Below are 26415 nucleotides of genomic sequence, written 5' to 3'. Positions count from 1 at the left end.
ATCCCTGGGAAGATCACTTGAGGATGATGCTTCTTTCCTGTGTTTTTTCCTTCTTCTCTCAGATGTGTGTATTCTATATTCCTATTCATTGACTCACCTTTCATCTTCACATATTTAAGGAACTAAAAATGAGTGTGTACATAACTAATTAACTTTGTAAAGACAGCACCATCGAGCTTTCAGCTTCTGTAGACATAGCCTGTCTAGTGTGTTGGAATCACATAGTGCTATGTACTACTCAGTACCTAAGCCACTGAGGGGTGGGCCGGCCTTCAGAGTCTCCCTCTTACCCTACAAGTCTAGTGATGGGCGTGGCCCTGACTCCTGAGGCTATCCTGGAGCCACAAAATCAGAAATTCTGGAATTGTAATCCACATCTGAGAGGGTTTGTAAAGAGCTAAAATTAAACAAATTCTGAGAGTTCCACTTTGAGGAGGAGTTGACAGGGGTAGTCTTAAATATACCCCTGCAGTAGTCTTAAATCTACCTGGCCATGTTGGACTGAGGTAGGCCATGGCCAGAATGGATTTATGAGCTTGACTTCCTCTCTACACACTCTACCTTCAACCTCTTGAATTCCCCAAGCTTCTGACATATTGAGGGTTGGGCAGGGCTGGAGGGAGAGAATGTGGTAGAGAATTAGACCAGTGATACTAAATTTTTATCCCTTATCTGTGGGTTTTTGGGAAAACCAGGATACCCAGGAGGACTAGGACCAGAAATCTAAACTTAAGGGCCAGCCTCCCTGTCGGCTCTTGCTCGTATGTTCTTCCCTGTTGACTTGGTGCTATTTCATACTACTTGTCAGACATCCTGGTGCTCTTTTCCAAAGAACAGTCCTCTTGTCTCCAGGAAGGTCATCCTCATGTGTTGGGCATTCAGTGTTAGGGAGGATGTACATGGAGAAGGGAAGGAAGAAGGGGATTTCTACCTTCCTGACAAGAGCAGTCCCATCTTTGCTGGTCACCTTCAGCTATGAAAGCAATCTAGAAACTTTTCCAGCCTCAGTGAAACTCATGTAACAGTAGTTACTATACTGACATTTCCCAGAAGTAAATCCTGAAATAGACACAGCAGCTAAATGTGGGCCATGAGGAACCATCTTCCCACAGAATTTACAGCCTTGAAAGAGGGTCTGTGTTTTATGCAGCTGTCTATTCCTGCGGTGCCCTGCAAATGTTCATTAAATAGATTTTCTTCTATTTATATGGAGAAGTGATGGGCAGGAGGCCAAGTGGGAATGGACTTAAAGCCTTGCCAAAGGTGGTTGTGTCAGCCTCTAAAAAAATTCTGCACGTGTACCTTAATAATAATGATGATATTAACAACAACTAACATTTACTGAGCACTTACGATGTGCCAAGTGCTGTTTTAACTATTTTTAAAATATTTGCTATGCAAGGTTATTAATATGGCCCTTGTGTTTAGGGGACCTGCATGACACAGTGCTGTGCAAGGCCGTAAACTGTGTCATAAACACATTCAGACACACATTCAGGTATTCAGTCATTCACTCCCCCCTCAGTTTGCACTATTGAAATATGAAAGCCCAACTCCCAAAGTAAGGAGCTCTTAGGGAATAAAGAACTTTTTTTGGTGGGATTGTTTTTGTTTGTTTGTTTTAAATTCTGTTTAACGGAGAAAGGCAAATTCATCTGGTCGTTACAGTGCTAATTAGGTTTGTGTTTATTGGCATAACTGTTAATTAATAAAGCTGAATATTCCTTTTTTACTCTATGTACAAAGAATGATACCAAGGTTTTCTGGCCAATAGAACATTCTAATAGAACATTCTGATCGATAGAACACTGTGTCTCAATGCTTTTAGTAGTGATACTTGAATTTATAAACAGGCTTTTCCTTAAAACATTTCAAATATATGTAAATGAAATGCAGCACAGGCTGTAAAGGAATAAAGATTGGCTTTAGATGATTTTGCTGCTGGGAACATCCTATGAGGTAGGTTTCAATATTTGGCTGTTTTTACAGATGAGGAAAAAGAGGCACAGAGTGATTAAGTAACTTGCCCAAGGCCACACAGCTGAAAGGGAGCAGAGTTGGGATTCATGTAGTCTGACTCCAGAGTCTTCCCTCACTACGTGGCTCTTAAAGTCAGCCAGAGAATGTTACTTCTCATTTTGGTGGCCAAAGCAAGTCACCCGGCCTAGGTGAACTTCAAAGTGGGTGGGGAAGTGCAGTCTTTTTTTGAGAGGGAGTTTGAGCTCTCATTTGTGTGATTCTTCTTTTTTTATTGTACTGTAGATGGTTTGCAGAGCAAATCAGTTTCTTGTTAAACTATTAATACACTTACTGTTTTGTGACATTGGTTGCCAACCCGATGACACGTCAACACTCTCTCTTTCTTGACCTTGGGTGCTCCATCACTAGCTTTCCTGTCCCCTCCTGCCTTCTCGTCCTTGCCCCTGGGCTGGTGTGCCCATTTAGTCTAGTTTTGTTTTATGGGCCTGTCTAATCTTTAGCTGAGGGGTGAACCGCAGGAGGTACTTCAGTACTGAGTTAAAATGGTTTCTGGGGCCGTACTCTCGGGGTTTCTCCAGTCTGTGTCTGACAAGTAAGTCTGGTATTTTTTTTGCAATTTAGAAGTTTGTTCTACATTTTCCCCTCCTTTCCCCAGGATGCTATATTGTGATGTCTGTCAGAGCAGTCTGTGGTGGTAGCCAGGCACCATCTAGCTGTGCTGGACTCAGTCTCTTGGAGGCTGTGGTAGTTGTGGTCCGTTAGTCCTTTGAACTAATCTTCCGCTTGTGTCTTTGGTTTTTTTCATTCTTCCTTGCTACAGATGGAATGGGACCAGTGGAGTATCTTAGATGGCCACTTAAAAGCTTTTAAGGCCCCAGATGCTACTCACCAAAGTAGAATGTAGAACATTTTCTTTATAAACTATGTTATGCTGAATGAGCTAGATGTCCCTGGAGACCCTGGTCCCTACCCCTAACCCAGTAATTCGGTCCCTCAGGGAGTTTGGATGTGCCTATAATTTCCATGACCTTGCCTTAGTCAAGTTGTGCTGAATTCCTCCGTATTGTGTACTGTCTTACCTTTCACCAAAGTTACCACTTATCTACTGTCTATTTAGTGTTTTTCCACCCCAACCCCTCCCCTCCCTTGTAAACATCAAAGATGGTTTCTTTCTGTGTGTAAACCTTTTCATGAGTTTTATAATATTGGTCTCATGAAGTACTTGTCCTTTTGTGATTGACTTAGTTCACGCAGCATAATGCCCTCCAGATTCATCCATGTTGTGAGGTGTTTCATAGATTCATCATTGATCTTTATTGTTACGTAGTATTCCATAATTTGTTTGTTTATCCATTCATCTGTTGATGGACACTTAGGTTGTTTGCATCTTTTTGCCATTGTGAATAATGCTGCAGTGAATATGGGTGTGCATGTGTATATTCACGTGACAGCTTTTGTTTCTCTAGGACATATTCTTAGGAGTGGGATTGCTGCACCATATGGTATTTCTATTTTTAGCTTTTAAAGGAAGCCCATATTGTTTTCCAAACTGGTCGTACCATTTTATGTACCCACCAGCAGCGCGTAAGGAGTTTTCGGTCTCTCCACGGCCTCTCCAACATTTGTTATCTTTTGTTTTTTCATTCATGCCAGGAATGCTGGGGTGCAGTAGTATCTCATTGTAGTTTTGATTTGCATTTCTCTAATGGCTAGTGATTGCAAGCATTTCCCGTGTGTCTGTTAGCTGCCTAAATGTCTTCTTTGGTGAAGTGTCTGTTTTGACCCGTTTCTTAATTTTGCCCATTTTTAATTGAATTATTTGTCTTTTTGTTGTAGAAGTGTTGGATTTTCCTATAAATTTTAGAGATTAGACCTCTGTCAGATTTGTCATAGCCAATTTTTTTTTTTCCCAGTCTGTAGGCTGTCTTTTTACTCTTTTGGTGAAGTCTTTTGATGAGCGTAACTGTTTAATTTTCAGAACATCCCAGTTATCTAGCTTATCTTCTGCTGTTTGTGTATTGTTAGTTATGGTTTATATTCTATTTATGCCATGTATTAGAGCCTCTAGCATTGAGCCTATTTTTTTTTTTTGTCTCATCTTTATAGTTTTGGTTTTATATTTAGATCTTCGATCCATTTTGAATTAGTTTTCCATTTTCCCCCCTGTTTTGGAACTCCTATCATGCACAGATTTTTGCTTATGATTTTATCCCATGTCATTCTCAGGGTTTCTTCATCCTTTTTTTTCTGATTTTTCCTCAAAGTGGTATAGCGAAGGATTTGTCTTCAATTTCAGTGATCCTATCTTCCATTGTTTTAAATTTTCTCCTAAAACCTTCAATTGCACTGTTCATTTCTGAAATCTTGTTTATCTTTTGGATCTCTAATTGCTGTTTTTGTATGATTTTTAGTTGTTCATTTATTTTGACATCTTGTTCCTGTATTATTTTCCTGAATTCTTCTGTTGCTTTGTCTGTTTTCCCCAATTTTGTCTGTATTTTCCCTGATTTTGTCTATTTTTTTCCTTATTTTGTCTGCATTTTCCTTCTTCTCTTGGTGAGCCCTGAATATTAGAGTTCTGAATTGCTCTTAGGTAGTTCCAGTGCCTTTGGTTCTAGCAGAAGATCATCTGGTGTTTCATTTAGGTTGCTTCGGCAAGCCATCCTGTCCTGTTTTTTTAATATTTTGATATTGCCTGCTGTCTCCAAGACATTCAGTAATTATTTTCTTTGTTGGTTGATTGTAGATTTGTTTATTTCTTCCTGCTTTTTTTGTTTTATTTGGTTATGTCTGGGGGGCAGGCTGGGCATGTTTTGTTGGTGGCTTGCCTATGGGCATAATACTTCTCACTTCCTTGTCCAGGTGGCAGGGTTGGTCACTCAGCTATGGTGCAGCATGGTGGGTCCAGCAGAGGTGGAGGGGCAGGAATGAGTAGTTTGCAGCACAAAATGGGGCCAGTGGAGCAGGGCTGGGAGGCCGTGCAAGGCGGGGTCCCAGGGACCATGTCAGTGCGGCTCAGGGTGTGGCATTTGGTGCATGGTACCAATAGGTGGGAGAGGATGTGATGTATGGAGTGGGTGCTTTGTCTCCTGTTGGGAGCTCCTTGAATTGCCTTCCTGTACTCCCTGTCTGCGGTCCTTGGTGGCATAGGTCCAAAATGGTGAATCTGGGTGGCAGTGAGCTAGTGTCTTTCCAGCTGAGTGATGATAGCCCATTGGAAAGCAGCGGAGGCCATGTACAGGGAAGAAGGGGAAGATGGGTGGGGGGTGGGAAAGCGTGTATCCCTGGTTACTGGGTGCTCTGTGTCCTGTTGGGAACTCCATGAAGTTGCCTCCTCATACTCCCTGTCTGTATTCCTTGGTGGCTCTGGCCCAAGGTGGTGAATCTGTCCTGCGTTAGGTGGTAGGCAACCTTCATTTCATAGCTTCCTTCATTCTCTGTTTTTTCTCAGATTCTTATTTCATTCGGTGCTTGATCAAGTTCTTTATTCCTTCATTTGATGCTTAGTGTTCCAGGACTGATGTTTGTATCTGTTTTACTTTGTTTTTCAGGTTTTTGCTGCAGAGGGATGGCTTGGTGCTTCTGTGTATAGCACCACGTTGGCTCTGCCTCTTTTTTTAAAAAAAAAAATTTTATTGTGCTTTAGGTGAAAGTTTACAGAACAAATTAGTTTCCCATTCGATAGTTTGTACAGGAAATGTTCCATGACATTGGTTCAATTCCCCACAATGTGCCTACCCTCCCCCCATTTCTGTCTGGGTTCCTTGTTTCTTTCGTCTGAGTTTTCTACCCCTTTCTGCCTTCTCATCTTTGTGTTTGGGCAAATGTTGTACTTTTGCTTTCGTATGATTAATTGTTCTGAAGAGCACGCTCCTCCTGGGTGTTGTTGTTTATTTTATGGGCTTGCCTATTGTTTGGCTGGAAGGTGATCTCCGGGAATGGCTTCAGTTCCAGGCCAGAAGAGTGTCTTAGGGCCATAGTCTCAGGGGTTCCTCCAGTCTGTCAGACCTGGAAGTCTGGTCTTTTGTGTGAATGCGATTTTTGTTCTACGTTTTTCTCTTGCTCTGTCTGGGACCCTGGAAGTGCATTCTTAACAGGGGTGCATTCTCAGTGCGTTCTTAAGGACCGGGATGTGTGGACCCAACCCTGATGACAGCCACACTTGCCCATGCTGTGTAGCTATGCATTTCATCCGTCAAATCTTCGTGATGTCAGTGGGCATCGATTCACTTCCTCATGTAATGATATGAAGTTGATATTGCTTTGCAGACATTTGAGACAATATATATTGTTCTTGATGAACTTCTAGGTTATTTTCACTAAGGGTTATATATACTATGACCTCTTTTTGTGCCGCACTTACTCTTTTACTGGCGTTTTATCTGCGCTTTGGTGAAAGCCTTCTTAGTCCTGGTGGCTTGTCACTATCTCCTCAGTTTTATAAAGTTCACATGGTTTTTTTTTTTTTTTTTTTTTCAGCAGCCTATCATTCTATTATTTTAGGGTGTGTTTCAGGAAAACATCTTCTGCTGTTTATATTAGTTGTTCACTTTCTATGACCTTTATTTTTCAAAGTACCTAGCTTCAGGTGGATGAAATTTCCAAATAAGAACTTTAAAATTAGAAATTGTATACCACTTTGTACACACTGTCCCACTTGTTTCCATGTAAGTCGGAGAGTAACTATGAGTGAATCTAGTGACGTTTAGCAGGTTATTGCCAGGTAGCAAAAGTAAAGACAATAAAAAATATGTTCCATTATATCTGAATAGACATTCACGGTTTTAACCACATGAATCTTGTTTGACTCTCATTCATGATGCAGGTTTCCATATAGACATACGACAAGACACCACTCTGTATTTCAGGGCTGTTGCTATTGCTGTGTGCCATGGAATCGATTCCAATTCGTAGGGACTCTATAGGACAGAGTAGAACTGTCTCATAGGTTTCCAAGGCAATATTCTTTTTTTTTAAATTTTATTGTGTTTTAGGTGAATGTTTACAGCACAAATCAGTTTTTCATTCAAAAATTTTATATACAAATTGTTTTGTGGCATTAATTGCAACCCCTGCAATGTGTCAGCACTTTCCCCCCAAGGCTGTAATCTTTTCAGGAGCAGACTACCAGATCTTTTCTACCTTAAGAGCAGCTGATAGGTTCAAACTGTTGGCCTTAGGGTTTGCAACTGAGTGCTTTAACCATTGTGCCACAGGGTAGAGACATTGAATACTTTTTAAAAAAAAAAGTTTGAGGAAGATAATTATTAGCATTGTTTTTAGGAGGGACTGAGGTGGCCGAGACCACAAGAATCAACCACCTCAGTTCATTAGGACCCCTCTCATGTTGGGGAGCCTTTTATTCTGCCAAGGGCCACTGATGCAACAGCAGAGGAGATCAGAGACCATCTATGCAGGAAAGCAATATCATGTAGCCTTTTAATGAGAAAATATAAAAGTTTCCAAGAATAGGGAATAGAAAATTTGACTTCATTGACACAAGAAATAGCAAGAGACATGCTTCACTTCTCAATTTTAGCCTTTTAAGGGAAAAGGAACAGATGAACTAAAGGGGAAGGTGAAGATCAAAAGGGAAAGAGTCACATGGACAAAGACAAAGGGAAAAAGAATCTGATCAAGGCGGGAGAGACAGATGTGTACACAGGGCATGGTTATGGAGAAGCACATAAACACAGAGAAACCACAAACACACTCATGCCCGAGCGCGCCCACTGTCCACCCTGACCCCCGGAGAGCTACGTAAACACATGTGTAGTCATGGACTTTTGTGAAATAACAGCATCCTCACTCATCTTTTCAAGATTTTACCAGTTACATTGTAAACACCTTGAGGACAGGAACATCTATCTCATTAGGTGTTTGTGAAAGGAAAACATTTTTCTCTTTGTAAATGCAATAGTGCATTTTGAAACTCCAGGTGTGATGTAGGATGCTGTCTTTCAGTACTTGTCACGAGGGAAGCTGAGCACAGAGTTGGGGCTCTCCTTTCAAGTCCATCCCTCATCCAGGCCTAGGTCATTGTTCCTTGTCTGCTCCAATGTGTGTCTTTCAAAATAAAATGTAATCTATGTGGATCATTTTGCATGGCAGATAACATGGCTCGATTAAACTATTGCTGTAAACTCTGAAGCTACCTTTTGATCGTTTGGGGAATAAATGGATAAGTAAGTAAATTTTTATTTCTTTATTCAACAATCCTTCGATTGAGGCCAACTATTAAAGCACCGTGCTAGGCACTGTGTGTTAGCAAGTAGTGAGGCCAGCATAACCTTTGCCACCACGTGACTTAGCATTTTGTGGGAAGACAACAAAAAAATAATTGACGAAGTGTTCTGGTGGAAATACCTTACTTATTTCTCAGGTAAGCACTGTTTTTTCTTTTGCCTCTCCTTTATCCCTTTTTATTCCCTTACATTTAAAAAAAAATGTAATTCAATTAATACCCATGGCAGCTGAGTTGATTCCGACTCATAGCGACCCTATAGGACAGAGTAGAACTACCCCGTAGGGTTTCCAAGGAGTGGTTGGTGGATTCGAACTGCTGACCTTTTGGTTCACAGCCTGAGCTCTTAACCACTGTGCAGCTAGGGCTCCAAATCAATTACTACGAGAAAGCTAAGATAAGAACTCATTCCCTTTTTATTTTATGTAAAAATACTAGGACAGACCACGTCCATACTCATTCATTCAACTCTGTACTGACCAAGACTCCTTCCCAACCACCCAGGCTGCTTTTCAAGGACTTGAGATTGTCTCCTCCTTTCACTTTTTCTAAGAACTGCGTTTGAGGGAAGCTCTGGGAAGTTAGTGGAAAAGTAGCTCCCTGAAGAAAGAGAGAGAGAGAGACCCAAAAATGTAGCTCATCCAGGGAGCACCTTCAGATGCTTCCCCTTCCTTATGGGACAGGAGTGAGCAGATGAGATTTATTGAGAACCTGCTATATTCAAGGCTCTCTACTAGGGGGCTGTAAATATGAAGAGGCATGGCTCCTGCCACCCTAATGCTGTGTGTGTGGTGACTGGGATTATAAGGGAACACAGAGGGATTAAAGAGGTGTGCAGACGGGGGAGGCATGGAGAGCTTCTGGCCAGATGTTCTTGGGGAGCTTCATGGAGGAGGTGTCACCTGGGATGGTCTTGAGAGGGATGTGAGAGTACAGAATCAGTGTGGGTAGGATGTCAGTGCCATTCCTTCCACCCCTGGCCTCTCAGTGTCCCACGGCCAGCAGACAGGCAGTGGTGAACACGACGTCTTAGACATGAGGAGGCTCTAGGCCACCATAAGGGGTAGGAGAGCATCAGGTGCATTCAGGGGATGTCACTATCAAAATGGTGATTTGAGGAGTTTACTATGGCAGCTGTGTATGGGTTGATTGGAGGAGAGAGGAAGACCAGTCTCAAGGCCAGCGCAACTGGTCAGACATAGGATAATAGGAATCCTAACTAGGAAGGTAGGGGATAGAATGAAAAGGAAGGGAGTGACAGGTCTGTCTTGCCACATGAATGACCACAGAGTTATTACCATGAGCTTAGTGTATTGTTAGTATATCCCTGGGTGGTTCAAATGGTTAACACACTGGAGTGGTAACTGAAAGGTTGGAGGTTCAAGCCCACCGAGAGGTGCCTCAGAAGAAAGATCTGGCCATCTGCTTCCAAAAAATCAGCCATTGAAAACCCTGTGGAGCACAGTTCTACTCTGACACACATGGGGTTGCCATGGGTCAGAATCCACTCAATGGCATCTGGTTTAGTGTATTGCCAGAGTGCAGAAAGCAGGTAAGAGTGATCGCAGTGGAGCGAGGCAAAGGTTTCCAGATCTGAGGAGCGGAATTGATGAAGACATAGACAGTGCTGGCCTTTACTGCTCTTGGAAATCTGAGAAAGGGAAGCCGTAAACATGTAGGGTGCTGCTACTCTCCGCCTACAAGATGGCACTATGCTGTGGATTTGAAAATATTCACAAATGCCTCCTGGAATGTACTTTTCCATGGACTAATGTGGTTTGTGTCGAAAGTGCATATGTGTTTTTTTTCATCAGTGGTTTTGCTTTTAAAAGCAGGTAGTTACAGATTTTTTTCCCCTCTTAAATGTAAAATGCTGATTAAATTTAGTCTTTGCAGCATGGGAATGGGATACCAAAGAGGTTGAAAACAGCAGTTTATTTTTTGTGGGTTTGACTATTTCAGAAACTTCACATTTATGAAAAATATTATTACTAGGAAAATAAATTCGAAACCACAGCCCAACTTCACTGAGGACTGTATAGTGTTTTTGCATTGTACCGCATGAATTCTTCAGAGATCTTGTGCCTCAGAGTGGGGACTAATTACAACTCTGCTCTGTAGGAAAGCAGAGGGCCCCGGCATGGGTTCTAAAGTAGTTTCCCCATCCAGCTCTGGATTGCCGTTCTTGGAAACCAGAGTCTTGATTTAGCCCAGTGGAGCTTTCCATTTCCATTTTACTGGAGAAGTTGGCCAGTAGCATGCAACTACATGACTGTGCAAAGACAGCTGAAGCTACAACTGCCTTTAGTTCCTGTCTTAGTCATCTAGTGCTGCTATAATGGAAATACCACAAGTGGATGGCTTTAACAAAGAGAAGTTTATTTTCTCACAGTCCAGTAGGGTAGAAGTCCAAATTCAGGGTGCTGGCTCCGGGGGAGGGCTTTTCCTCTCTGTTGGCTCTGGAGGAAGGTCCTTGTCGTCAGTCTTCCCTTTGTCTGGGAGCATCTCAGTGCAGAAACCTCAGGTCCAAAGGATGCGCCCTGCTCCTGGCACTGCTTTCTTAGTGGTATGAGGTCCCCATGTCTCTCTGCTCACTTCTCTCTTTTATATCTCAAAAGACATTAGCTTAAGACACTACCTAATCTTGTAGACCTCGTCAATATAATTGCTGCTAATCCATCTTATTACATCATAGTGATAGGATTTACAACATATAGGAAAATCATATAAAGTGGTAGACAATCACACAATACTGAGAATCATGGCCCAGCCAAGTTGACAGATGTTTTTTTGGGACGTGATTCAATCCATGACATTCTACCCTTTGGCCCCCCAAAATTATGTCATTGCTACATGTAAAACATATTCACCCCATTGTATTATAGCAAAACTCTTAGTTCAATTCCAAGTCCAAAATCCAAAAATTTCTCTTCTATGTGAAATCTAGAATACAAGTTATCTGCTTCCAAAGTACAGTGGCAGAACAGGCACGAGCTAGACATTTCCATTACAAATGGGAGTAACTGGAGGTAAAGAAGGAATAACAGGCACCAAGCAAGTCAGCAGAACACATTACATTAGCCCTCAAGGCTTTGAAAATAATCCCATGTCCTCTGAGACAATTTACGCTATGGCCCTGCCTTCCAGACTCTAGGTTTGGCCACACTCTCCTGATTCTGAGTGGAGGTCCCTCGGCCCTGGGCTCCAGCTCTGCTTTCCAGGCCCACTGGGGCAGCAACTCTGCTCCCTCAGCTTTAGGCGCACCATTTTCCTAGTCCATCTAAGTGGCAACTCCACCCTTAGAAACACCAGAGGCCATGGCCCCACCCTTTGAAATCTCTGAGGTCTTGGCCATACCTTTTGAGACTGAGGCAGCCCAGCTTCTTGTGTTCCTTGTCTCTTCAGCTTCTGCTTCCTGGTTTCTTGGCCTTTTGGCCCTCGGGCCTCATGCCTGCATCTGCCCTGCTGGGGCAAGTGTTCTAAAGCTCAGTAGCTCTACTGATAAGTGCCCGGAGGTACCCCACTCTGCCAGTACACTTTGGCTGAAAGGCACTCAGCTTTTTTGCTCTGTGGTTTGGAAAGCCTGGCTCCACTGATAAGTGCCCAGAGACACCCCACTCTGCCAGGAAGCTTTCTGCACATGGGCACTCAGCTCCCTTGCTCTGTGGGTCGGCTCCAGTGCAAGTCTCACTGGTCTCCTGGTTCTGCTGCTGCTGCCTCTCTGCTACTGCAGGTTCCCTGCTGCTGCTGGTTCTCTGTTGCTGCTGTCCTCTGCTGCTGCCGCCACTTCTCTGGGTGCTACCAGTCCCCTGCCACTCCTACTTCTCTATTCATTCACAGTTTCAAACCCCTTCCACATTTAGGTATCTGTTAGAGCAGCACCCCACTCTCTCGGTACCAAATTCTGTGCAATCACAGAATACTGAGAATCATGGCCCAGCCAAGTTGACAGATATTTTGGGGGGACACGATTCAATCCATGACAGCTCCCCACCTGAATAGTGGGAAAGTATTTTGGGGTATGAGAGTCTCAGAAAGACTAATTATACACTTGAACAATAAAGATCTCTCAGATCAGCATATTTTTACTTAGTTTTGATTAATTATCCTAAGATGCAGTCTTCATCCAGGCAGATTCCCAAAATATTTATCACTCTTTTGGTTGCTAGCTGCAAACCAGTGCTCTGCATTCTTCTGAAGCCACCCACCCTTGTACAGTGTGGTGGTACCAGGCTCCATGAATAACCTCACCGTGTTTAGAATGAGGAGGTGACAATGATGCCTACCTCTTCTCATCATACTGCCCCCAGAAGACTGTGGTGGTTTCTGGAACCATGCTGTAAGAAGGGCACACACAGACTAACATGTAGTGAGAGAAACAGGCGAGGGAGATTTGAAATCAGATCATGTGAGAGAAGCTGGGACGTTGTTCTGGAGAAAAGACTGAAATGTAATATGGCTGTGGTATTTCACTGCTGCACTGGTCCTTTTCCTGCCTTAGAGAAAGCCCTGCTGAGTGTGTAGGTTAGAGAGAGGGTCACGCCTCCTGGGGGGGGAAGCTGATGGTCAGATTTGCCTTTCCTAGGCCACTTGACACCTGGGCGTGAACAAAGGTCCTGTCTAGGCTTGTCCTGGTGTCTGGCAAGTGCTTATGTTTGGGGCTTGGAATCTTGGGGGTATGTCAAACAGGCATGATGTCGTTAGAAAAAGTATATGTCTGGAGTCCGATGTCATATCTAGACTGTTCTTGTGATGTGACTGGTGTGTTCTTCACTGCCTGCTTCCCATGGTTTCCAGCCACTTTCGACCTGCTTTTCCCACATGCTAATAGATTTTGTGAGCTCCTAATATCTTCCAAGTAAGTTCCTTTTTTGCTTAAGTTAGCTAGTGTATGTTTCCAATTCATAGTGTTTAAAAACCTGTAGTGGTTTCTCATTTTTAGCTGGAATTCTTAACCTGGATCCTAGCTTTATAGAACCTAGTTTTATAGAACTCTGTTTATGTTTACTATACCCAGAATTTTCAATATTTGTGCATTCACATGGGTGCGAAGTTCTATAGCTTTTATTTGACTCTCAAAAAATTCTATAACCCTAAAAATGCCAAGAGTCACTTATCTAACCAGTTGATTCCGAAGTGCTGCAGAGTAGAACTGCTCCATACCAAAAAAAAAAAAACCCAAAAATGAAAACAAAAACAAACCCCCCCAAAATCAAACCCTGTAGGACAGAGTAGAACTGCCCCATAAGGTTTCCAAGGACTGGCTAGTGGATTTGAACTGCCAGCCTTTTGGTTAGTAGCAGTAGCTCTTAACCACTGTGCCACCTGGGCACCAAACTGCACCATGGGATTTTTAAGACTGTGACCTTTGGCACCTATCACTTCTCTGGAAGGGTATAATTTAAATACCATGCCAGGCCCCTCATGATCTAGCCTCTACCTACCCTTTTGACTTTCTCTTTCATTGTGTTCCTGCTTCTTCTGTTCTTCCTCATTTCATGCTCTGGTCACATCAAAGTACCATAGATTCTCTAAAAGTACCTCGTAGTTTTTAATTTCCACATCGTTCCTTCTTCTGCCTTACATTTCCAATCCTTTTTGTTGTTGTTCTGCTCCTACCCCACCTTTTAGTCCGTTTGCTGAATACCTGCTCATCTGTTAACACTTGGCTGCTCTTACTGCCTCCATGAAGATCTTTCTGAGCCTCTGTAGCAGATACTTACACTCACCAAGCCCTATCCCCTGGCCCCTGAACTCAGCACTGCCAGCAGCTTGCATCAAGCTAGCAGTGGTGTGTCTCTACTTTGTGGCCTCAGGGCTTTCTCCAAAGTTGCTTAAGGCAGCTCTACTGAGCAGGGGTACTTTGTTGGGAAGTTAACACACCTAGGACAACACTCAAACAATGAGAAAGTCAGTGGATAAATGCCCCGGACTGCCCATCCTCTGGTGAGGAAGCTCTAAGGCACATTCTACGTGGCTCTTCAGCAAGAACCCCAAGTGACTGGATCCTGGTAGCCCACAGTGGTGACCAGTGCACTAAGCCCCCTTTGTTGGCTTTTCTCCTTTCCTGTCTTACTTTCCTTACTCCTTTACTCCTGCTTCCTGAGATCCTGTCTCCAGAAAACTCCCTGCCCCCAAGTCTTTGTTTCAGGTCTGCTTCAAGCTTAGCCCAAATCTGGGTGCCCCCTTCACTTTGTGCCTTGGCCATAGCTGTAAGGAGCTGCCTTAGCATCTGTTGCTCTTTATCGGTTCTCTTGAACTGTTTCTCTCTAATGGACTGTTACTTTTTAAGAGTGAATTTTATGCCCTCGGTATTAAAACTGCCACATAGTCCACATTTATGTGTAAAAGACAAGACGTGAGAGATGCCTTCAGGTAACTGAAGGGCTGGCAGTGTGTTTGTATATGTCTGGGTAGCAGAGCTAAAACCAAATAGAAGAAGTTATAGGAAGATGGACTTTAAGTCAATACAGAGTCATCAATGCATCTAAGGGATGTGACATTTATTAGTAAGAGTAATAGCGGCTCATTACGGTAGTGAGGCTCTACCTAGGAAGAGGTTTGCCCCCTCTTCCCTCTCCACCCACTGGATAATTCTTGCTACAGAGAGTTTTGTGGAACAAGGGCCCGGAGGCAGATGCTTACAGGGGCCAGGCAGGCGTGTAAATTAGGGAGGCGGGCTGAGTGTGTCAGGTCAGTGGCAATCGTGGCAACTGTGTGGAAATGCAGCCTGCATGCCTGGTCTAAAAGGTGTAGTTAGTTGCTTCTCAGCTCCTGCCAATTGTTGCTGTGCAGGAATGCAGGCCCAGGGCCGCCAGGCTTCAGTTTTTCAAGAGAAAGCAGAAATCCAGTTTCCTATGCAAAATTTCCCAAATTAGAAATAATTGTGTGGGTCAAAAAAGCATCCTTGTGGCTGGATCAGGAAACCCTGGTGGCGTAGTGGTTAAGTGCTACGTCTGCTAACCAAAGGGTTGGCAGTTCGAATCTGCCAGGTGCTCCTTGGAAACTCTATGGGGCAGTTCTACTCTGTCCTATAGGGTCGCTATGAGTCGGAATCGACTTGACGGCACTGGGTTTGGTTTTTTGTTTTTGGTGGCTGGATCAGCCCATGGGTTGTTAGTTTGTGACCTTTGTGTAGCCAGGTGGGAGGTGGCCTCCGTGGGACGCTGCCTCCAGGCTCCAGTTGCTTGTTCTCTTCAGGCCCATGCACACACTAAGTCTTTTCCTACCTTGCCCCTTTGGCTGTCCTGTCTTCCACCTGGCCCCTCTCCTAAGACCTCTCCCACTCCAGTTCTCCCCAGCAGCTCTGTCTCCCTAGTGCACCCGCAAGTTCCCAGCCCCTGGGTATTGGTGGCAGTTGGTCACTGCCCAGTGGGCTCATAGTTTGTCTTATCTCTTTAACCACATCGTAAGCTCTTCACAGCAGGGGCTTCTACTTCATGCGTCTTTCCTCCCATCTGGAGCGTGGCGTGGGGTACTTGAGAACTATTGGTTGACTGTCACTAGAAGCCAATTTAAGTGCTTTTTGGCATCATGTTTAGTAGAAGATGAGGTGATAAAGAGGAGACCACCAACTCCTGGATGCAGAGTTAAAAGTTAAATCAGTGGGACTTCTTCAGAGGTCAAATAGATGGTTCTCCATCTCCTATTGACCTACTGCTGTCAGAGCTATTATGAGGAAAATGGTTGCCCAGTGTGTTTTTCCTGTTACAGGCTTTTCCTCATCCTTCCCCACCAAAGCTAAAATAACCAATTAGTTGTGCCCTAGCTTAGATTCCTTGATTAGAGGTGGGTTCTGACCCTAAGCTGTGTCACCATCTTTTAAGGTAGAGGTTAGGAGGTATCTCTTTGTTACAAAGACTATCTAAAAAAAAGCCAACACTTTTAGTTTTTTATGATTATTTATTTTTTATTCCTTCCCTTCTTTCGAAACACAATTTTGTTTGTTTTAGAAATCTTTTTCCCCACATCTTTGAAGCAAAATACCATATAAATAATTCTCAGTCGTCTGTGATAATGGGTATTAAATTCACTTTGAACATTGGAGTTTGCAAGTTATCTCCAAACCTTATTTTAGCAAACCTATCCCGCTTTTTGGTGAAGATGCTAGTAAGCACAAATTGTCAAAATAGTAGGCCTTCTCCATATCCCCAATTGCATTTGTCTCACAACTGTTTAGTGGCGTTTCAGAGCAGTTTTGTTACAAAGACAAGGAACCAAATTCATTTACTCAACAGACATTTATTGAGCCACTACTATGGACCAGGACCTAGCTGCTGGGGATACAGTGTGAAGCAATCAGGTGAGGACCTTGCTTTCTCACGGCAGACCTTCCAGTGATGGGACATAGCCATAAACTAAAGAGCAAATGAATACACAAAAACTATTGGGTAGTGGTAAGTGCTGGGAGAATACAATAGGGTGAAGATCATGTGTATATGTGGGGCTACACTAGATTGGAGTTGAGAGAAGGTCTTCTTGAAGCCGTAACATCTGACACCTGAACGATAAGGAGGAACTAGCCACATTAAGATAATGGGAAGAACATTCCAGACCAACAAAACAGTACTGGAAGTGGTGGTTTGGTGTACTGGAGGCACAGTGAGGAAGCTGGAGGAGGAGGAGGCAACTGGGATGAAGTTAGAGGAAAAAATGTTTAGAGCTAGCAAGTAGAATTTATTATATAAGTGAAAATTATTCAGCAACAAAGTGAAATTTTTATTTTGCAATTTAAATGTGTATGGCTCTGATGGTTAGTTTTATGTGTCAACTTGGTAGGCTATGTTGTTGTTGTTAGCTGCCATCAAGTTGGCCCCTGACTCATAGTGACCCCATGCACATCAGAACAAATGCTGCCTGGTCCTATGTCACCCCCAGGATCAGTTGTAGGTGGGACCATTGTGACCCATAGGGTTCTCTATGGCTGATTTTCAGGAGTAGATTGCCAGGCCCTTCTCATCATGGCCTGAAAGCTCCACCACAACCTGTTTAGCATCACAGCAACATGCAAGCCTCCACTGACAGAAGGGTTGTGGTAGCTGTGCGTAAAGTACCTTAGCCGGGAATTGAACCTGGGTCTCCTGCATGGACGGTAAGAATTCTAGCAGTGAACCACCGTTGTCTTTTGGTAGGCTGTAGTACCCAGTTAGTCAATCAAATACTGATCAGGTGTTGCTGGGAAAATATTTCGCTGATGTGGTTAGCATCTACAATCAGTTGACTTTAAGATATTACCCTCAATAACGTAGGTGGGCCTTTGGAGTCCTGGTGGCACAGTAGTTAAGAGCTTGGCTGCTAACCAAGGGGTCGACAGTTCGAATCCACCAGCTGTTCCTCGGAAACCCAATGGGGAAGTTCTACTCTGTCACTATGAGTTGGAATTGATTTGACAGCAATGGGCTTGGGCTTATTCAATCAGGTGAAAAGCTTTAAAAGCAAAAGCTGCTTGTCCCTGGGAGCACCTGTAGTATCCAGCCTGCACAGAACTGCTCTCCCTCCCAAAGGGTGGTCTCTAAATCTGCTGTAGCCTTTGGCAAGATTTTTACATCCCAATCAAAAACAGATGCTCTTTCTGCCCTTTCTCTTGTTGTCTGAGTTATTACCGTTCAGGGAGTGTGAACTGTGACTGCCTCTCATGCTCCTTCAGAATGTCCAGCAAGAGGCCTTGTTAGACATTCCCACTTCGCAATCCTGCTGCAAAACACCCCGCAGATAGAGAGGCCACACCTGAAGGGGCTAGGCTTTTGAGGTTCTAGTAATTTGGTGCATTCTGAATGTTTCTTGCCACAAATCAAATCACTAGTCCTAAGGCTTAACATTAAACATCTCTCTGGACAATTTCTGCTTTAGCATACTTCATCTTAAGGGAAAATATTTAATCCTAAAGGAATATGTAATCCTAAAGGAAACCAAAGCCTTCTCTTCCTAATGGACTCTACTGAGTTTTATTACAGGATGGATATAGCCCTAAAAGGTGCTTGTACGTGATGTTGAGAACCCAGAGTATCCAACATCACTGTAAATTCTTGATTAAAAGAGACTTAACTTAATGCATGGACTTTGTTTGGACCCTGGTTCGAATCAACTGAAATTTAAACTGGCGAACAGCTGGGGAAACTGAAAAGTGGACTGGATATGAGATGATATTAGGGTTCATTGGTAATCTTAAGTGTGACAATGATGTGATTATGCAAGAAAATACCCTTATTTTGTAGAGATCTCGTTGCTGTCGAGTCGACTCTGACTCACAGTGACATGCTCAGACATTTAGGGAGGAAATGTCGTATGTAAAATTTATTTAAAATACTTCAGGAAAATATCAGTTGAAGCAAATATGGCAAAATGTTAATAACTGTTAAATCTAGGTGATGAGATCATGGAGTTTATTATGGCATATTCTTTACTTTCCTGTATGCTTGAAAATTTTTATAATTCAAACTTAAAAAAACTCTTTGCCCACCAGAGCATAGTGTAGTGATCCCTCAACTAATCAACACCACTTTGTGGTTGTAGAGAGCCCCGGGTGGTGCAAATGTTAACATGTCAGCAGCTAACTGAAAGGTTAGGTTCGCATTTACCCAGAGGTGCCTCGGAAGAAATGCTTGGGGCTCTACTTCTGAAACATCAGCCGTCAAAAACCCTGTGGAGCACACTTCTACTCTGACACACCTGGGATGGCCGTGAGTTGGAACGACTGACTCCACACCAGCTGGTGGTTGTGACTATAGTTGATGTTGGTATATGGGGCCTTTTGCGCTACAGTCACAGACAGCAGTGGACCTGGAGACTAGGGGATTCCTTCATCCATTGGTGTTACAGTAAAAATGAGATCAGACTCCTCCTTTCTCCTTCTTCTCCCCGCCCCATACTCTGATTTTGTAACCTAGTCTATTATTATGGGAGGTGAAGTAGTTTAAATGTAAAACAGAAACGTATGGAATCCTTAATCTGGTATTTTAAACATTTTGCTTAAAACCTCAAGTTTTAAAAACGAACAATTTTTTTTGGGGGGGGCTTTACTTTAGGTGAAGGGTTACAGAGCAAATTAGTTTCCAATTCAATAAAAAAGAACAATCTTAAACTGCAGTTACCAAAGTCATTTTCTTTCCTTTCAAAATGCATATTCTACAGCCTGGATTATATTAATTTATGTAAGATAATTGGCACCGTCTGAGGCACACAAACAGCAATCAACAACCCTTCTTTTCCTTCCCTGCTCAGGGATTTTTGAGTTGTCATTGTCACATCCACTTGTGTTATTTCTTCAGACAAAGCATTTTTCATGATGTTAATGCCAGTATTGGGTATTGGCAAGACGTTCTTCCCTTGGGATACTTTGATACCCAGACCCTAAAATAAATCATATTCCCACTTCAATTGAACTGATTGATGAAAATAACAAATTTACTTATCAGTGTGGGCTGATTCACATGACCTGACTACTGATGGAACAAAAACGTTACTGCCTTTTCCCCCTACCTACATTTAACTTGTAAATTCTCATTTTTTCTTATTTTTCATCTATACATGGCATTAGTAGTTGCAGATTCAATAGCAAATGGAATCTTGCTGATCCCTTTCCTCAGCCTTGACAATTTGACAAGTTGTGAGTACCAGCACCTCATTAAAAAACAAAACAAAACAAAAAACAATGCCTATTTGGAGCTATCTTGACTTTGAACTGAGGTTAACAGTAAGTCCTAATCATATCATCATCAACAGTGAATACCTGTTGAGCTCCTGTCACTAAGGTGCTATGGGGTGAGAGGCTGTAGTGGTGGAACGCGTGGAGATTCCACCATCATGGGGTGATGGAATGCATGGTTTCTATCTTTAGGAATTTGCAAACTCTTTGCAGAGATACAAGTAACGATTACTATAGGAAGCATATGGCCAAATGAGTGCCATGGACAGCGAATGTGGTTAAAGCTCAGAGTCAATAGATGATTCCCAGCTGGGGCCATCATGGCTTCATGTATTGTTGTTGTTAGGTGCCGTCCAGCCGGTTCCGACTCATAGCAACCCCATGTACTACAGAACGAAACACTGCCCAGTCTTGTGCCATCCTCACAATCGTTGTTATGCCTAAGCCCACTGTTGCAACCCCTGTCTCAATCCACCTCGTTGAGGGTCTTCCTCTTTTCCGCCGACCCTGTACTCTGCCAAGCATGATGTCCTTCTCCAGAGACTGATCCCTCCTGACAACATGTCCAAAGTATGTGAGACACAGTCTCACCATCCTTGCTTCTAAGGAGCATTCTGGTTGTATTTCTTCCAAGACAGATTTGTTTGTTCTTTTGGCACTCCATGGTATATTCAATATTCTTCACCAACACCACAATTGAAAGGCATCAACTCTTCTCAGGTCTTCCTTATTCACTGTCCAGTTTTCACATGCATATGATGTGATTGAAAATACCATGGCTTGGGTTAGGCGCATCTTAGTCTTCAAGGTGACATCTTTGCTCTTCAATACTTTAAAGAGGTCCTTTGCGGCAGATTTACCCAATGCAACGCGTCTTTTGATTTCTTGACTGCTGCTTCCATGGCTGTTGATTGTGGATCCAGGTAAAATGAAATCCTTGACAACTTCAATCTTTTCTCCGTTTGTCATGATGTTGCTTAATGGTCCAGTTGTGAGGATTTTTGTTTTCTTTATGTTGAGGTGTAATCCGTAATGAAGGCTGTGATCTTTGATCTTCATCAGTGAGTGGTTCAAGTCCTCTTCACTTTCAGCAAGCAAGGTTGTGTCGTCTGCATAATGCAGTTTGTGAATGAGTCTTCCTCTAATCCTGATGCCATGTTCTTCTTCATATAGTCCAGCTTCTCAGATTATTTGCTCAGCAAACAGACTGAATAGGTATGGTGAAAGGATACAACCCTGATGTACACCTTTCCTGACTTTAAACCACTAAGTACCTGTCCAATCAACTGCCTCTTGATCTATGTACAGGTTCCTCATGAGCACAATTGTTCTGGAATTCCCATTCTCTGCAATATTATCCATAATTTGTTATGATCCATACAGTCGAATGCCTTTGCATAGTCAATAAAACACAGGTAAACATCCTTTTGGTATTCTCTTTTAGCCAACACCCATCTGACATCAGTAATGATATGCCTGGTTCCACATCCTCTGCTGAATATGGCCTGAATTTCTGGCAGTTCCCGGTGGATATACTGTTGCAGCTGCTTTTGAATGATCATCAGCTAAATTTTGCTTGCATTGGGATATTAATGATATTGTTCAATAATTTCCGCATTCGGTTGGATCACGTTTCTTGGGAATAGGCATAAATATGGATCTCTTCCAGTCAGTTGGCCAGGCAGCTGTCTTCCATATTTCTCGGCATAGACGAGTGAGCACCTCCAGCGCTGCATCCATTTGTTGAAACATCTCAATTGATATTCCATCGATTCCTGGAGACTTGTTTTTTGCCAATGCCTTCAGGTAATTATGAGCCCAAGAGATAGAAAGGGCATGTAAATCAGAGACTACATCAGCCTGAGACCAGAAGAACTAGATGGTGCCCGGCTACAACCGATGACTGCCCTGACAGGGAACACAACAGAGAACCCCTGAGGGAGCAGGAGAGCAATAGGATACAGACCCCAAATTCTCTTAAAAAGACCAGACTTAATGTTCTGACTGAGACTAGAAGGACCCTGGTGGTCATAGCCCCCAGACCTTCTGTTAGCCCAAGACAGGAACCATTCTCAAAGCCAACTCTTCAGACAGGGATTGAAGTGGACAGTGGGATAGAAAATGATACTGGTGACGAGTGAGCTTCTTGGATCAAATAGACACTTGAGATTATGTTGGCATCTGGAAGGGAGATGAGAGGGCAGAGTGGGTCAGAATCTGGCGGAATGGACCTGAAAAGAGAGAGTGGAGGGAAGGAGTGGGCTGTTTCATTAGGGGGATAGCAATTAGGAGAATATAGCAACGTAGATACAAATTTTTGTATGAGAGACTGACTTGTAAACTTTCACTTAAAGCACAATAAAAATTAAAAAGGCATATGGGGCTAGCAAGGTAGGAGAAAAGAAGGAATGGAAAGAGAGAGAAGAAACAAAAAAAGCTTAAAAAAAAAAAAGCAAGAACAAAAGAAAAGCGGTGCTGAAGGCGCTGGCCGGTGGGGGTGGGGTGGCCCCAGGTGGCAGTGAGCTGGTGTCCTGTTGGAATGCCGCGGAAGCCTCGCATGGGAACGGTGTTGGGTGGGAAAGCATGCATCTCTGGTTAGCAGTGCTCTGTCTCCTGTTGGGAGTTCTGTGAAGCTGTCCTCCTGTACTTGTCTCTGTTCCCCGGTGGGGCACAGTGGAAAGAACGTGGCTCTGGGGTCAGCACCCCTGATCCGTTCTGTTCTGCCTCTGGCTGGATATGTGACCGTAGTTGCTCCTTCACTTGGCTGAGCTGCTTTCCCCACCTGTTAAGCGGGGGTCATACCACCAGTCCCCAGGGCTGTGAGGAAGCTACACTAGGCGGTGGTGGTAGAGTGTCCGCCACGGAGGAAGGGCTCCCTAAATGTCCTGGCTCCCTTCCCTCCGGGTGTGCTAGTTGCATACACCTGCATGCACAGGTGAAGTGAAGAAGATACACTTCCAAGATTTTATTCAATATCAAAAATAAAAGCTTTAGATTATAAAAAATTCTTTCATTGAAAGAGAAACCTGTTTAAAGTCTAATTATATAAAGACAGAAATAGAAGTCCTCAATAATTGTATTTTTTTTTTTTTTGTCCTGGGTTTTCCAGTAACGATTTCTCACCTTGTCCTCTTTCCTCTTAGTGCTCCACTTCAAACTCTACCAGCGCGCGAAGCACGTGTACAGCGAGGCGGCGCGGGTGCTCCGGTTTAAAAACCTCTGTGAGGAAGCACCTGACAATGTGGTGCAGCTGCTGGGGGAGATAATGAATCAAAGCCACGCGAGCTGCCGGGACATGTACGAGTGCAGCTGCCCAGAGCTGGACCGGCTAGTGGACGTCTGCCGGTGAGGTGGGGAGAGCAGCCTGGCCGGGTCGGGGTGCCGCCAAGGAACACTGTTTAGATGATGCAACCTTGTCCTAATCTGCTAAGTGAGAGAAAGCCCTCCTCCACGGCCTGTGTGGGATCTCCCATGACACAGAGCTGAACTTGCTCCCCCCAAAATACCTGTAGATGAAAGATTTGAAACCTGGCTCCGTGGCTTTATGGACTCCAGGTTTGGAATCAGCTCTTTACAACACTACAGTAAAGAATTTTCCATCTCTGCATGATTAGGCCTTTCAGGAAAAAAGGTACCTTTTTTCAGACACAGGCTCTAGTGCTTTTTTCACATGATATTTTAGTTAACGGTGTCCACTGACTGTTGCTGTGCCAGCCCCTTCTCTCCGGTGTCATGGGGTTAGTAGTTCTGTTTGAAAAAAAAGGGGGAAATTGAAAGAGGGCCTTGAGCCTGATAGAAGTAAGTGAGGAGGGGCGTTGCTGCGGATATTACTCAGAGAGCTGCGTTTCTTGCCTTCCAGGTTTAAGTCAGGCAATTTGGAGAAATAAGAACTGAAGAAAGCCCAGTTTATAAATGGCTGGTTGAAACAGAAGTATAAACAGGAAAACTCTTAAAGCCTGGGAACAACTTCCTTATAATTGCTAGAGAATGGGGATAATAGATGTAGTTTTCTCTCTTTACCCAGTTTGGTCCCTTTTCCAAGGTTCATTGACGTTGAGAGAACTGAAAGGGAAATTAAGAGAACTCTCAAGTGGCGAGATACTGTTTCCACAGTGAGAAGATAGCACAGGACTGCATGCAATTAGTAATAAAATATAATTAACCACTCGGCGCCTGTGGCTTGCCTCGCCCATTGCCACACTCCCAGCCTGAAAAGTTTAAACCAAGTAGCTCAAATGATCAAAAATGGCATGTGTAAACCAACTTGTCAAGAGAGTTGATGAGAATCACTCAGCTGACATCAGTATTTGCTCATTAATTGCCAAAAAACCTTCATTATAAGTGCTCTATTCTGAAAATATCAGTAGTCCAACAAATGGAAGGGACAAATGTTATTTGGTTCTAGAAATAAGTGTGAGTGGGATGATTTGTGTGGAGATCAGGAGAGGGGCAGCCTTTACTGGAGGGTAGTGGGTGGTTTGAATCCTGCCGAAACAGCAGTGGAGGAGTGTTGGAAATCAGGAGAGAGGCGGCCTTGTCTGGAGGATGGCGGGCGGTTTGAATCCTGCCTACACAGCAGTGGAGGAATGTTGGAAATCAGGAGAGAGGCAGCCTTGTCTGGAGGGTAGCGGACGGTGTGAATCCTGCAGAAACAGCAGTGGAGGAGTACAGGAGATCAGGAGAGAGGCGGCCTTGTCTGGAGGGTAGCGGGCGGTTTGAATCCTGCCTACACAGCAGTGGAGGAGTGTTGGAAATCAGGAGAGAGGTGGCCTTGTCTGGAGGGTAGCGGACGGTGTGAATCCTGCGGAAACAGCAGTGGAGGAGTGTTGGAAATCAGGAGAGAGGCGGCCTTGTCTGGAGGGTAGCGGGCGGTTTGAATCCTGCGGAAACAGCAGTGGAGGAGTGTTGGAGATCAGGAGAGAGGCGGCCTTGTCCGGAGGATGGCGGGCGGTGTGAATCCTGCCTACACAGCAGTGGAGGAGTGTTGGAAATCAGGAGAGAGGCGGCCTTGTCTGGAGGATGGCGGGCGGTGTGAATCCTGCCTAGACAGCAGTGGAGGAGTGTTGGAAATCCGGAGAGAGACGGCCTTGTCTGGAGAATGGCGGGCGGTTTGAATCCTGCCTAGACAGCAGTGGAGGAGTGTTGGAGATCAGGAGAGAGGCGGCCTTGTCTGGAGGATGTGGGCGGTGTGAATCCTGTCTAGACTGCAGTGGAGGAGTGTTGGAGATCAGGAGAGAGGCGGCCTTGTCTGGAGGGTGGTGGACGGTGTGAATCCTGCCTACACAGCAGTGGAGGAGTGTTGGAGATCAGGAGAGAGGCGGCCTTGTCTGGAGGGTGGTGGGCGATGTGAATCCTGCCTAGACAGCAGTGGAGGAGTGTTGGAGATCAGGAGAGAGGCGGCCTTGTCTGGAGGATGCGGGCGGTGTGAATCCTGCCTAGACAGCAGTGGAGGAGTGTTGGAGATCAGGAGAGAGGCGGCCTTGTCTGGAGGATGCGGGCGGTGTGAATCCTGCCTAGACAGCACTGGAGGAGTGTTTGAGATCAGGAGAGAGGCGGCCTTGTCTGGAGGGTGGTGGACGGTGTGAATCCTGCCTAGACAGCAGTGGAGGAGGGCTGGCCAGGCTCTGGGAATTCTCCACTGAACTTTCTTCCTCTGGGGTGGTGAGCCAGCACTTGCTCTTATGGAGCTATATTGTGGTGGTGAAAGAGGCAAATGACAATTAAAAATAATGCAAATGGTAGCGATAAGTCTTATGTTAAAAAAAAAAAAATTGGAATGGATAGAGAGTGCCAGGCCTGGGTAGGTAATTTTTAGATGGGAAGGCTTCTCTGAGGAGACCATGTTTCAGCAGAGACCTCATGGAAGTGAAGAAATGAACCACGCGGCTACGTAGAGGAAGACCACTACGCGCGAAGAGAACAGGGAGTGTGCAGGCCTCGAATTGGGCTGTGGTGATCGTGGAGGAGGGACAGGAAGATCGGCACTGCTGGAGGGCAGTGAGAGGAGGGAGATGAATGTGGAGAAGTAGGAGGAGCCTTGTCCGCCACTGTAAGGGCTCTGGCTTTGAGCCAGGAAGAGCTTGGTGCCAGTTATGTCCTGGAGAAGAAGTTAGGGCAACTGCTGTGTCGGTGCAAGAGAGAGATCAACGTCACTCCTGGGTTTTTGGCCTGAGAAATTTTACTTGTTTCTCTAAAGAGGCACATTTTTAGAATCCAGATTCCACATTTCTGGGTCAGAATTATAGCATCCTAACGTATCAGAGTAGGAAGAGGCCTTAGAGATCAGAGAAGGTACTAAGAAGTTACATGAGTGGAACAAGTTCCCGTAACAACTTGTTGGGAAGCCTGGTTCACAGTCCAGTGTTTTGCCACAGCTGCTCCTGCGCCGTTGGCTTATACTCAGATGGGACTGCATTTCAGTCTGGGTCACCTTTACCTCTTTTCCCCTCCTAGTTTTAAACCTTTAATGATGGAGGCTTTTGTGGTCCTGGTTTTAGTGTCTGAGTAGTAGAGCAAGGCCATGCTGAGCAGGGGGGCAGTGTGTGGG

General features: G+C 44.2%; 1 protein-coding gene across 4 annotated transcripts in view; it reads left to right on the top strand.

Moving 5' to 3' along the window:
- The window catches only part of GALK2 (galactokinase 2), a 276880-nt gene that overhangs the window by 242167 nt on the left and 8298 nt on the right, over positions 1-26415 (top strand). For 3 of the 4 annotated variants that reach the window (XM_049897715.1, XM_049897716.1, XM_049897714.1), the window contains exon 9: positions 23012-23213. In XM_049897715.1, the coding sequence (XP_049753672.1) occupies positions 23012-23213 (202 nt within the window). Of the gene's footprint in view, positions 1-23011; positions 23219-26415 lie in introns of all 4 variants that reach the window. The other variant, XM_049897717.1, reaches the window with a different exon arrangement.

The sequence above is a fragment of the Elephas maximus genome, chromosome 10 (genome assembly GCF_024166365.1).
Source record: "Elephas maximus indicus isolate mEleMax1 chromosome 10, mEleMax1 primary haplotype, whole genome shotgun sequence".
NCBI classification, from domain to species: domain Eukaryota; kingdom Metazoa; phylum Chordata; class Mammalia; order Proboscidea; family Elephantidae; genus Elephas; species Elephas maximus.
Note: the sequence above shows the minus strand (reverse complement) of the source record. Positions and strands in the feature narration are given on the sequence as shown.